This window comes from Helicoverpa zea, chromosome 10 (genome assembly GCF_022581195.2).
Source record: "Helicoverpa zea isolate HzStark_Cry1AcR chromosome 10, ilHelZeax1.1, whole genome shotgun sequence".
Taxonomy (NCBI): Eukaryota; Metazoa; Arthropoda; class Insecta; order Lepidoptera; family Noctuidae; genus Helicoverpa; species Helicoverpa zea.
Genome location: NC_061461.1, coordinates 12,741,617 through 12,755,576, shown reverse-complemented (window position 1 = coordinate 12,755,576; position 13,960 = coordinate 12,741,617). Strand labels below are relative to the sequence as shown.

Here is a 13,960-nt window from a genome sequence, read left to right as displayed (position 1 = left end):
CTTTTTGACAAAAAAGAATGGTGTGAGGTGCGGTCCAACCAGCATCTCCTTAGTTCGGACTGGTCACTACCGCACTTGAAGAGGGCTGGTGGTGTCAAGAAAGCTTTTCGGCCTTGAAAGACTTGGTACGCTCCCCTCGGACTGCCAGTAAGTCTGTTAGCCACCCCCCATGGGGGTCGGCTCATTATCACGGCGTGTGATGGTTTTCGGCCTTGAAAGACTTGGTACGCTCCCCTCGGACTGCCAGTAAGTCTGTTAGCCACTCCCCGTAGGGGTCGGCTCATTATCACGGCGTGTGATGGTTTTCGGCCTTGAAAGACTTGGTACGCTCCGCCTAGGACTGCCAGTAAGTATACTAGCCACCCCCCGCAGGGGTCGGTTCATTATCACGGACCCGCGCAGGGTACCAATCTTGCATGTTGCGAGTAGCAGCATCATTACAAAGCAGGGACCAGTAAGTATACTAGCCATCCCCCGCAGGGGTCGGTTCATTATCACGGACCCGCGCAGGGTACCAATCTTGCATGTTGCGAGTAGCAGCATCATTACAAAGCAGGGACCAGTAAGTATACTAGCCATCCCCCGCAGGGGTCGGCTCATTATCACGGACCCTCGCAGGGTACCAATCATGCATGTTGCGGGTCGTACCATCATTGCAATCTACCCTCGCAGGGTGGCTTTTTGGATCGACTTTCGAAGAGTCGCCATTATAACCTTCCCTCGAAGGGAAATGGTAATCACACTCACGCTGAATGGCGTGTGACGCAAAACTCTAAAAGCTCCCTTGGGATATCACGAGTAAATTACAATAGGAACCATGTCCAACAGAGGAAACAGAAAGCGTCCAGGACCGCAGGCGGACTTTGATGCGTCCAACAAGGCACGTAAGTTATGACTTTCCAGGCGGGTTGCCTAACATTATATCAAGACCAATGGAAAGAAATGGGAGCTCCGCCTTTCTTGTTAAAAATAATAACTGAGTATCGCATACCATTGGCCAAAAGCCACCTTTGATAGATAATGCCAGATTTGACCAGAGAGTCCAAAGAGATGGATGTCGTCATATCCCAAATGATAAAACAAAAAGTTCTATTGATAGCTGCAAATTCTGCCAGCTTTCTTTCCAATATGTTTCTTGTGCCCAAAAGGCGACGGAAAGAACCGTCCAATACTCAATCTCAAGGTTCTCAACAAGTTCATAATTACGGAACCCTTCAGTTTAATAAATGTTTTTCGGGTGCTAGGGTTTCTTCAGAAAGACGAATGGCTGTGCAAGTGGATCTCGCCCAGGCTTACTTCTACCTTCCGGTAGCCGAAGGTCACAGATATGTTCTTCGACTAGTATACAGAAGAAGACTGCTTCAGATTACGTGCCTACCATTTGGCTTAAGCACGGCACCCAAGACCTTCGCCACAGTGACCAATTTGGGTGGCTCAAACTTTGAAAACTCAAGGGTTACTTATAATTGTGTATCTCGATTTTCTGGTGGCTCACCAAGATATATTTGCCTACTTTGGGATCATTTGCACCATGTTTTGGATGGCAAGTGAATAAATCGCAAGCATTATCAACAAGATAATGACAAAACGCACTACGTGACAAACAGCACGACAAACTTAGAAGACCTGCATAGCTTGATAGGACTTTTAAACTTCGCAAGTTTTCGTTGTTCCATACGGCAGACTGCATTACCGGGCTCTCCTCACTTTCCTCAATGCAGTGTTGAACAGCAATCTATACCTACCCTATTCATGGAACCGTGAGCCAAACGGTGAACAAACCATAAAAAGGGTTCTTATAAGTCACGATTGAAGTAATGATCATATTTTATAAAAATAACTACGAAAGTAATATACTGACAACATTAGAAATGATATTTTAGAACGATGTCTGTGGAACTTATGCAATCTTTTCAAACTTAATTGAAATCAAATATGTATAATAAATGCCGTAAATTATTTTCTTAATTTTAATGAAATATGTAGTAAATCGTTTACATGTAAAATGAACCTAGAAGTCTTGACTGTCATACATAGAACCCTACTTAATTGAAGACCACAGATACTAAGAACATTTTACATAAAAATGTGACGTTTTTGTCATCGATCGGGTTATACCCACCATTTTGAAAAAGTGTCATTCTTTGGTTACATTGTGGGCTCACGGCTCGGTGAATGGAGTATAGCAATGTTGAACCTACCAGCAGATACCTTAGCAGATCTAAAGTGGTGGCTGGTCAGCTGCCACCAAACCTTGGATATTCATTCGCCACTTCCCTGTCACCTTATAACCACGGACGCCTCCGATGTAGGATGGGGGCACAACTGAACGGAACTCCCGTAATGGGTTCATGGGGCTTTCACTGCGATCTGAAAGAGATGCTTGCAGTATTAACTGAAAAATCACGGCAAGTTGCTAAAGAGATCAACAGCCATTTTTCAATGCAGAAATGGGACTGTGGTGTCATATCTAAGAAATCAAGGTGGCACCCGATCAAGGAGCCTACCGATCTTGACGTACAGAGTATTCAGTTATCTTGAGCTGTATCAAATCTATCACGTCGTGAATCATATACCAGCCCTATTCAACAGTCAGGCAGACCATCTCTCCCGACACAAACCTCCACCGGAGTGGCATCTTGTATCAGCAGTGGACCTATTTGCCTCGAAGCGAGCCCAGGGACACATAGTTGTGTACTACGTGCCCCTAGATCTGAAGGACCCGAAAGCGGGGTTCCACGATGCATTTTTCTCAAGTTTTGACTTACCCGCTAGCATGGGTATTACCGCCACCTTACCTTATACCGTAGGTCCTCAGTCATCTCAATTCAGGAACGGGAGTTAATCTCATAGTAGTTCCTTCGGTGGCACCAGGTATTTTGGCGAGCAGATTTGAAGTCCCGATCATTAGCAGTACCCTACACACTGATGAACCTCGAGCAGAAACCGATAGACACAGCAACGGGGATACCCCCTGCTAAGGTCAAGGAAATGGGGGGGGGGGAGGGACAAGGAGTCTCTCCGACTGAAGTCTTCTTCAATCCACACGCAACACTTATCAATCAGCTTGGAGTCGATGGTTAAATTGGGGCGAAAAGTATGAAATTGGATCCTATGAATCCTTGAATCCCTATTTGGACCTATACTTACCCAACTTTTAGCGGACTTACACATAGTAAATAAACTAGCATACAATACTATTTTATTACACAAGTCAGTTATAGCTACACTATGCAATGCAGAAACCACTCTAGAGCTAGGTTCACACGTTCTAGTCGGACACATTTTAAAATCAATAGCGCTGAGCAAACCTGTTCCCCGGGAAGCCGTCCATCTGGAATATTGACCAATTGGTAACCTACTTAAGTGCAGTAAACGTAGACGAGAATAATCCATTTGCAACTTCCAGGCACACTGCTGCTCTTTCTTTTGCTAGCTTGTTTCGGAAAGGCGAGTCCATGATCTTTCCTTGCTTGCAATAGACCCAGAACATTTCAAAAACAACAAAGATAATTTAATCTTATGGCCAGTCTTTGGCTCTAAGACCGACAGTTCTAGTCATAGGCAGTCGGGTTGTTGTTTGATGGATAATCAGGAAAATATAAATCTAAGTCCAGTGTATTGGGTCAGAAAGACTAAAGCCTTGTTAGAAGATAGACGGACATCGGCTAATTCCTTAAATTTATTTATATCCGTTAGAGGCCAACCAAAGGCAGGCACCCGAACGATGATGCGGGTGGATTAAGACATTGTTAAAAGAGGCAGGAATAACTACAACCCCAGGAAGCTTCCACTCGGCGGTAGCGTCAAAATCTGTGTTGACAATATACCTTTGGACGATATATTAGCAAAGGGTAATTGGCGATCAGGCAATACATTTGCCCATTTTTACAGAAGGGAAAGATACCCACTAAATAGAAGTAGCAAGTTATCTCGATTATTTAATTAATCCAGCTGATTAATGTCTATATTTTTGTTACTATTGTTATTAAGAAGTATCGCAATGTTTTTGTTAATTACTATTAGAAAATGAAATCAATTTTTGCTTTTGTTCTTGCATCTCTCTTTTAATTTTTATTACTCATCCTTCGAGCCCCTTTCCCAACTATGTTGGGGTCGGCTTCCAGTCTAACAGGATGTAGCTGAGTACCAGTACCAGTTAACTTTGATTACATTAGTATTCCAGGACGCAATACACATACTTACATGTGATTACTCGTGTACCTAAGTACCTATTTACATACACAATTTCATTGTGCTTTTGCTCACATTGGCGTCCACTTCCACCAGGCGATAACAAACACGTCTCAAACTAGTAAGCTTCAAATAACGGTCAAGAATTTAATAGCAGCGTTTTACCTGAAATAAAACGCATATTAAATACTTACCTTATTTGAAGCTTACATTTTAATTTCTGCCTGGTGTTTTCGACTCAATGACGAACTGTGGCCGCCGAGAACACTCGTCGCCTCCTGCCTGGTGGGGAGTGAAACTGGTCGGTGTGCGAGAGAGATGCAAGATATGGGGTAGAAAAGGACAGAGATAAAAGCGGAAAACACGTAGGTGCCTATCTCAAACTAGTAAGCTTCAAATAAGGTAAGTATTTAATATGCGTTTTTTTTCAGGTAAAACGCTGCTATTTTATAAATATTCTATATTATGTATTAATCGTTATTAATTATTTTATTTATTTATAAATTAGCTGTAGTTTTTTTATTTATGACTCAATAGTAAGAATCTAATTAAAACAAAAGCTCGTAAAGTATCTCACTGAAGAGGATATTTCTATGGATATTCCATATTTTTTATTTATTTTGTGTAATTACATTAGAGAATTATAGATTAAATTGTGGCCTGCTTTTGGCTTACAGTAATTGCGCTTCAAAAGTAACTCAGTCCAATCGGCCTGAATAGGCATAGTCAGAAAGCAACTAAAAACCTGCCGTTGGCTTAATACTTAAGGGGAAGTTTAATAAATAAGTAAAAGTATTAAAATTAATATCTAATAAATGGCTTTATTGGTTTATATATAATTATGTAGGTATTATTTGAACCGCGTGTGGTATACAAGCGTCCGATAAAGATTTTTATCTTATCGGTAAATACATAATTGTTTTCAGCAGAGATTCCACAATAGCAGCGTTTTACCTGAAATAAAACGCATATTAAATACTTACCTTATTTGAAGCTTACTAGTTTGAGATAGGCACCTACGTGTTTTCCGCTTTTATCTCTGTCCTTTTCTACTCCATATCTTGCATCTCTCTCGCACACCGACCAGTTTCACTCCCCACCAGGCAGGAGGCGACGAGTGTTCTCGGCGGCCACAGTTCGTCATTGAGTCGAAAACACCAGGCAGAAATTAAAATGTAAGCTTCAAATAAGGTAAGTATTTAATATGCGTTTTATTTCAGGTAAAACGCTGCTATTAAATTCTTGACCGTTATTTGAAGCTTACTAGTTTGAGACGTGTTTGTTATCGCCTGGTGGAAGTGGACGCCAATGTGAGCAAAAGCACAATGAAATTGTGTATGTAAATAGGTACTTAGGTACACGAGTAATCACATGTAAGTATGTGTATTGCGTCCTGGAATACTAATGTAATCAAAGTTAACTGGTACTGGTACTCAGCTACATCCTGTTAGACTGGAAGCCGACCCCAACATAGTTGGGAAAGGGGCTCGAAGGATGAGTAATAAAAATTAAATGAGAGATGCAAGAACAAAAGCAAAAATTGATTTCATTTTCTAATAGTAATTAACAAAAACATTGCGATACTTCTTAATAACAATAGTAACAAAAATATAGACATTAATCAGCTGGATTAATTAAATAATCGAGATAACTTGCTACTTCTATTTAGTGGGTATCTTTCCCTTCTGTAAAAATGGGCAAATGTATTGCCTGATCGCCAATTACCCTTTGCTAATATATCGTCCAAAGGTATATTGTCAACACAGATTTTGACGCTACCGCCGAGTGGAAGCTTCCTGGGGTTGTAGTTATTCCTGCCTCTTTTAACAATGTCTTAATCCACCCGCATCATCGTTCGGGTGCCTGCCTTTGGTTGGCCTCTAACGGATATAAATAAATTTAAGGAATTAGCCGATGTCCGTCTATCTTCTAACAAGGCTTTAGTCTTTCTGACCCAATACACTGGACTTAGATTTATATTTTCCTGATTATCCATCAAACAACAACCCGACTGCCTATGACTAGAACTGTCGGTCTTAGAGCCAAAGACTGGCCATAAGATTAAATTATCTTTGTTGTTTTTGAAATGTTCTGGGTCTATTGCAAGCAAGGAAAGATCATGGACTCGCCTTTCCGAAACAAGCTAGCAAAAGAAAGAGCAGCAGTGTGCCTGGAAGTTGCAAATGGATTATTCTCGTCTACGTTTACTGCACTTAAGTAGGTTACCAATTGGTCAATATTCCAGATGGACGGCTTCCCGGGGAACAGGTTTGCTCAGCGCTATTGATTTTAAAATGTGTCCGACTAGAGCGTGTGAACCTAGCTCTAGAGTGGTTTCTGCATTGCATAGTGTAGCTATAACTGACTTGTGTAATAAAATAGTATTGTATGCTAGTTTATTTACTATGTGTAAGTCCGCTAAAAATTGGGTAAGTATAGGTCCAAATAGGGATTCAAGGATTCATAGGATCCAATTTCATACTTTTCGCCCCAATTTAACCATCGACTCCAAGCTGATTGATAAGTGTTGCGTGTGGATTGAAGAAGACTTCAGTCGGAGAGACTCCTTGTCCCTCCCCCCCCCCCATTTCCTTGACCTTGGCAGGGGGTATCCCCGTTGCTGTATCTATCGGTTTCTGCTCGAGGTTCATCAGTGTGTAGGGTACTGCTAATGATCGGGACTTCAAATCTGCTCGCCAAAATACCTGGTGCCACCGAAGGAACTACTATGAGATTAACTCCCGTTCCTGAATTGAGATGACTGAGGACCTACGGTATAAGGTAAGGTGGCGGTAATACCCATGCTAGCGGGTAAGTCAAAACTTGAGAAAAATGCATCGTGGAACCCCGCTTTCGGGTCCTTCAGATCTAGGGGCACGTAGTACACAACTATGTGTCCCTGGGCTCGCTTCGAGGCAAATAGGTCCACTGCTGATACAAGATGCCACTCCGGTGGAGGTTTGTGTCGGGAGAGATGGTCTGCCTGACTGTTGAATAGGGCTGGTATATGATTCACGACGTGATAGATTTGATACAGCTCAAGATAACTGAATACTCTGTACGTCAAGTTCGGTAGGCTCCTTGATCGGGTGCCACCTTGATTTCTTAGATATGACACCACAGTCCCATTTCTGCATTGAAAAATGGCTGTTGATCTCATTAGCAACTTGCCGTGATTTTCCAGTTAATACTGCAAGCATCTCTTTCAGATCGCAGTGAAAGCCTTTTTCTCTCTCGTTCCATGAACCCATTACGGGAGTTCCGTTCAGTTGTGCCCCCATCCTACATCGGAGGCGTCCGTGGTTATAAGGTGACAGGGAAGTGGCGAATGAATATCCAAGGTTTGGTGGCAGCTGACCAGCCACCACTTTAGATCTGCTAAGGTATCTGCTGGTAGGTTCAACATTGCTATACTCCATTCACCGAGCCGTGAGCCCACAATGTAACCAAAGAATGACACTTTTTCAAAATGGTGGGTATAACCCGACCGATGACAAAAACGTCACATTTTTATGTAAAATGTTCTTAGTATCTGTGGTCTACAATTAAGTAGGGTTCTATGTATGACAGTCAAGACTTCTAGGTTCATTTTACATGTAAACGATTTACTACATATTTCATTAAAATTAAGAAAATAATTTACGGCATTTATTATACATATTTGATTTCAATTAAGTTTGAAAAGATTGCATAAGTTCCACAGACATCGTTCTAAAATATCATTTCTAATGTTGTCAGTATATTACTTTCGTAGTTATTTTTATAAAATATGATCATTACTTCAATCGTGACATAAGAACCTTTTTATGGTTTGTTCACCGTTTGGCTCACGGTTCCATGAATAGGGTAGGTATAGATTGCTGTTCAACACTGCATTGAGGATAGTGAGGAGAGCCCGGTAATGCAGTCTGCCGTATGGAACAACGAAAACTTGCGAAGTTTAAAAGTCCTATCAAGCTATGCAGGTCTTCTAAGTTTGTCGTGCTGTTTGTCACGTAGTGCGTTTTGTCATTATCTTGTTGATAATGCTTGCGATTTATTCACTTGCCATCCAAAACATGGTGCAAATGATCCCAAAGTAGGCAAATATATCTTGGTGAGCCACCAGAAAATCGAGATACACAATTATAAGTAACCCTTGAGTTTTCAAAGTTTGAGCCACCCAAATTGGTCACTGTGGCGAAGGTCTTGGGTGCCGTGCTTAAGCCAAATGGTAGGCACGTAATCTGAAGCAGTCTTCTTCTGTATACTAGTCGAAGAACATATCTGTGACCTTCGGCTACCGGAAGGTAGAAGTTAGCCTGGGCGAGATCCACTTGCACAGCCATTCGTCTTTCTGAAGAAACTCTAGCACCCGAAAAACATTTATTAAACTGAAGGGTTCCGTAATTATGAACTTGTTGAGAACCTTGAGATTGAGTATTGGACGGTTCTTTCCGTCGCCTTTTGGGCACAAGAAACATATTGGAAAGAAAGCTGGCAGAATTTGCAGCTATCAATAGAACTTTTTGTTTTATCATTTGGGATATGACGACATCCATCTCTTTGGACTCTCTGGTCAAATCTGGCATTATCTATCAAAGGTGGCTTTTGGCCAATGGTATGCGATACCCAGTTATTATTTTTAACAAGAAAGGCGGAGCTCCCATTTCTTTCCATTGGTCTTGATATAATGTTAGGCAACCCGCCTGGAAAGTCATAACTTACGTGCCTTGTTGGACGCATCAAAGTCCGTCTGCGGTCCTGGATGCTTTCTGTTTCCTCTGTTGGACATGGTTCCTATTGTAATTTACTCGTGATATCCCAAGGGAGCTTTTAGAGTTTTGCGTCACACGCCATTCAGCGTGAGTGTGATTACCTTTTCCCTTCGAGGGAAGGTTATAATGGCGACTCTTCGAAAGTCGATCCAAAAAGCCACCCTGCGAGGGTAGATTGCAATGATGGTACGACCCGCAACATGCATGATTGGTACCCTGCGAGGGTCCGTGATAATGAGCCGACCCCTGCGGGGGATGGCTAGTATACTTACTGGTCCCTGCTTTGTAATGATGCTGCTACTCGCAACATGCAAGATTGGTACCCTGCGCGGGTCCGTGATAATGAACCGACCCCTGCGGGGGGTGGCTAGTATACTTACTGGTCCCTGCTTTGTAATGATGCTGCGACTCGCAAAATGCAAGATTGGTACCCTGCGCGGGTCCGTGATAATGAACCGACCCCTGCGGGGGGTGGCTAGTATACTTACTGGCAGTCCTAGGCGGAGCGTACCAAGTCTTTCAAGGCCGAAAACCATCACACGCCGTGATAATGAGCCGACCCCTACGGGGGGTGGCTAACAGACTTACTGGCAGTCCGAGGGGAGCGTACCAAGTCTTTCAAGGCCGAAAACCATCACACGCCGTGATAATGAGCCGACCCCCATGGGGGGTGGCTAACAGACTTACTGGCAGTCCGAGGGGAGCGTACCAAGTCTTTCAAGGCCGAAAACCATCACACGCCGTGATAATGAGCCGACCCCCATGGGGGGTGGCTAACAGACTTACTGGCAGTCCGAGGGGAGCGTACCAAGTCTTTCAAGGCCGAAAAGCTTTCTTGACACCACCAGCCCTCTTCAAGTGCGGTAGTGACCAGTCCGAACTAAGGAGATGCTGGTTGGACCGCACCTCACACCATTCTTTTTTGTCAAAAAGTTGAACGCCTTGCAGGATTGAACTAGGGCCACAGGTGCCTTAGGAACTTCGGGCTTGCTTTCTTTTCCATAGTCACGTGCACGGGCTGTGGTAGCTTTATTATTTACCGCATCCGTATTTGCTTTATAAGTCACTCATTCTGAAAACAAATTACTGAAAAAAAAAAGTACACGGAAGAAACTCGTGACAAAAAAGGGGTAGATGTACAAAATATTAACACTTGATTTCGCAAAATCGAATATCGAACGGTAAAACCGTTAACAAATTGTATAAAATATTATAAACTCACCTGTGTTCTGCGAGAGCACTGAGTTTATTTTTCAACGAAATACTACAGCGGCTGGTTAGACCAACCTTCTCGGGCGGAAAACAAGACGCCAATGACGAACTGTGGCCGCCGAGAACACTCGTCGCCTCCTGCCTGGTGGGGAGTGAAACTGGTCGGTGTGCGAGAGAGATGCAAGATATGGAGTAGAAAAGGACAGAGATAAAAGCGGAAAACACGTAGGTGCCTATCTCAAACTAGTAAGCTTCAAATAACGGTCAAGAATTTAATAACTAAATACGTACCGTAATATCTTTGCATAGGCACTGAAATTATCTAAATCGATTTGGCCATCATCCATGATTAATAATAAAAACTGAAGAGTTTGAACCTACCGCTCCGATTGAAAAAAATGTATTCCCCTTAGCAGGTATGTGGAACTGGAAACCACAACAAAACATCATCATAGCCGATATTCAAACAAGAGTTCCTTTTCCCAAATCATGAATATCGTCATCCATTTAAGAAGATAATATGATGATGAATGATGACCTACGGCTTCAAAATAACAGATAATTCCAACGTAATACCGAATCCAACTTCACTGTGTGAAACGCCGAATGCCTTATCACCATTGCTAATGCTTTACAACGATATCGTTTAATTATAATGAGCATACGTCAGTCACAATATGGCGTTGAGGACAGGAGCTAGTGTTTTGCGGCTGAGCGCGCTACGCAATGCTTACCGGGTCAGTTATTTATTCATAAACAAGTTATTGTATTTGTTCTCACACACGTGTTAGTGCCTCTTACTTAATATACCTACATACAAATCTAAGAGTGTGAGAATAAAGTTGTAGAACTTTTACTTTCCGTATTTTTTTAAGTAAACGAAATCAGTGCCAAGTGATTAAGCTGATAATCATGTTTTGGATTTTTATCTACAACAGCCAGTCAATATTGAACTTAGTAACAAATATCATACGTTTGTTTTCATTACATCATTTGCTGAAGCTAGATACGTAGTGATTGAATAAGTTATTGAAATTCGTTTTGTTTTGCATTTATTTAAATAACTTTTCTATGCGCTTCTTTCTATTAGGGTAATTTAAAAAGAATGTTTCAATAGGTAAATACGTTTCATTAACTACCTACTTTACTGTATTTATGTTTTAGATATCATTTTCTAATGAAAATCACATGGACAGGGAATAACAAAAGGAGTACCTATCCTGTGATAATTAAAAGTATGTTGAATGCATTTTTCAGGTTTTGTCCACAAATACGAGGCCGGAAGTTGCTCAAAACAAGCCGAAAAATGCTGAGTTTCCCGGCGCTAAGGCTCCGTACGTCACGGAGATGAATTTCCTGAATGACACGAGCTATGACCCCATCCCTATCTACCGGGTGTTGGACAACAATGGCGCTGTGCTCGAGAGTAGGGAGGAGCCGAGTATCGATAATGACCAACTCGTGAATATGTACAAAACGATGGTTCAACTTACCCAAATGGACAAGATTTTGTACGAGTCTCAAAGGTGTGTGTATTATTTTTTATATTTAAAGTTAAATGTTAGAAAAATATTGTTATTTGAAATGTGCAATGCTAAAAATATTTTTATCAATTTACAGGCAAGGTCGTATATCCTTCTACATGACAAACTACGGCGAGGAAGGCATCCACGTCGGTAGCGCGGCAGCCCTAGATCCCCGAGACCTGGTATTTGCCCAGTACCGGGAAGTAGGCGTGTTCCTCTATAGAGGAGTGACGGTTACCGAGCTCATCAACCAATGTTACGGCAACCATGAGGACCCTGGCAAAGGGAGACAGATGCCTGTACACTATGGGAACAAACAGAGAAACCTTATCACGCTTTCCAGTCCTTTAGGTAAACAAAGAAAGAATATAATAAGTTGTGATCCAAGATAGAAAGATACAAGAGGTGATTCTTATTTTATTCAAAAGACAAGCGAAAGTAAGCAAAACGTGATAGATGCGCAGGCCATTAAGAACATTTGCCAAGCCCATTTTGTATTTATTATTCAACACTATATATTTCAGCAACCCAGATGCCACAAGCAGTTGGTGCAGCATACGCATTGAAGCGTCAGCCGGACAACGACCGTTGTGTTATCTGCTACTTCGGAGACGGCGCCGCTTCTGAAGGAGACGCGTATGCTGCCTTCAACTTCGCCGCTACCTTGGATTGCCCTGTGGTTTTATTATGGTATGTAGGAGTTTCAGTTAAAGTCATGATCAATCCTGTAACGACACAATCCACCTTACCTAGTGAACGAGTACCGTTAGAAATATTTTTTTCTTCATGGTCACTTTTAAATCTCCGCCGACATTTACAGGAACGTGTTTCGTCATAAACTTAATATTTACGTAATATTATTAAGTTGTCAAGCAACTGTCTTCCGTTAACAAGGAAGGTTTATAAATATCCCCGTTATAAGTAGGTATCCCTAAAAATTGGTGACGTGTAAGCTCTTGAATTAAGATTTTTTTTAATGTTACAGCAGAAACAATGGCTACGCTATCTCAACTCCAACAAGCGAGCAGTACAAAGGTGATGGCATAGCAGCCCGTGGCCCTGCACTCGGCATCCGGACCGTCCGAGTTGACGGGACTGACGCTCTCGCCGTATACAACGCTGTTAAGCAGTCGAGGGAATACGCCATTGCTAACAATAAGCCCGTGTTGATTGAGGCTATGTCTTACAGGTAAGTTTTAAGAAAAGATTTAAAATCAACAATGTAATAACGCTACTTGCTGACACAATATATGGATATCTTGAAAGTCAATAATCTCTGTTTATTTATATAAATGTATGCATAATGATTTAATTTTATCGCAGAGTCGGTCATCACTCTACGTCTGACGATAGCACGGCTTATAGATCAGTAGAAGAAATACAAAAATGGACCAAAGATGAGAGCCCACTTCAGAAATTCAAAATGTATTTGGAAAGCAAAGGTAACTTCATTAAATAATTGAAAACGAAAACAAAAATGAGTTTAATTAATACTTTAATGGATTGTCCGACAAAATGTTTTATTATCTCTGCAGGTATCTGGGATGAGGATGCTGAGAAAACATGCCTGAAAGAATCACGAGACACAGTCGTCAGAACCATGCAGGAAGCAGAGAAGAAGAAGCGCCCACACTGGAAAGAAATGCTGGAAGACGTTTACTACGAAATGCCTCCTAGGATTCAGTAAGTATTTCACTATTTTTATTATAATAAATAGACATTTTTCAAGTAGTTTTTTGTTATTTAAGTTTTTGAAAGAAGGTCAAAGTAAAAGTACTGGCATTTTAAATTCGTTTTTATTTTCAGAAAACAAATGCAACAAATGGAGGAGCATTTGAAGAAGTACCCGGACAAATACCCACTCGATCAATACCAGACCGATTGATTGTTTAACTGATTGTAAATAGCGACATTGCATTCTTAATAAATTATGTTTTAATATTATCGATATTGTTTTTTGATGTGGACATCCTTAATTATGACGCTCATGAAAAAAACGTTGATTGTGTAGAAGCAGATTGATGTTTTGATATTGTGATCGTGTTTTAAAGAAAGAAAGATTGTTAATTTGATAATAAGTTCGTTATTTCCTCACAAACAAGTTGTACATATCCTAAAACGTATTGACCGCGGCTTGGTCAAAAAATCTATTGTGAAATGGAACGGTTTTAGGAAGTGTCAAAGCGACACCTTGACAATGTCAACACCTTCCTTCGTGTTCCATGCCTTGATATTGCATGATTTCAAGCATAATTTATGCTCTTTGCTCTT

The 13,960-nt window shown here is 41.4% G+C and overlaps 1 protein-coding gene across 1 annotated transcript; it reads left to right on the top strand.

Annotated features, from left to right (window-relative positions):
- Window positions 1-10,777: 10,777 nt before the first annotated feature.
- On the top strand, window positions 10,778-13,633 carry LOC124634037 (2-oxoisovalerate dehydrogenase subunit alpha, mitochondrial). The gene is made up of 8 exons (XM_047169438.1): window positions 10,778-10,900; window positions 11,421-11,689; window positions 11,784-12,040; window positions 12,214-12,379; window positions 12,675-12,878; window positions 13,013-13,131; window positions 13,225-13,372; window positions 13,496-13,633. Exons 1-8 carry the CDS (start codon window positions 10,841-10,843, stop codon window positions 13,572-13,574), a joined length of 1,302 nt encoding a protein of 433 aa, XP_047025394.1. The 5' UTR covers window positions 10,778-10,840; the 3' UTR covers window positions 13,575-13,633.
- Window positions 13,634-13,960: the final 327 nt, after the last annotated feature.

Coding starts and splice junctions, on each gene's coding strand:
- LOC124634037 (XM_047169438.1), top strand. CDS start 10,841: ATGGCGTTGAGGACAGGAGCTAGTGTTTTGCGGCTGAGCGCGCTACGC. Junction 10,901..11,420: donor CGCTACGCAATGCTTACCGG/GTCAGTTATTTA, acceptor TGCATTTTTCAG/GTTTTGTCCACAAATACGAG. Junction 12,041..12,213: donor CACGCTTTCCAGTCCTTTAG/GTAAACAAAGAA, acceptor TATATATTTCAG/CAACCCAGATGCCACAAGCA.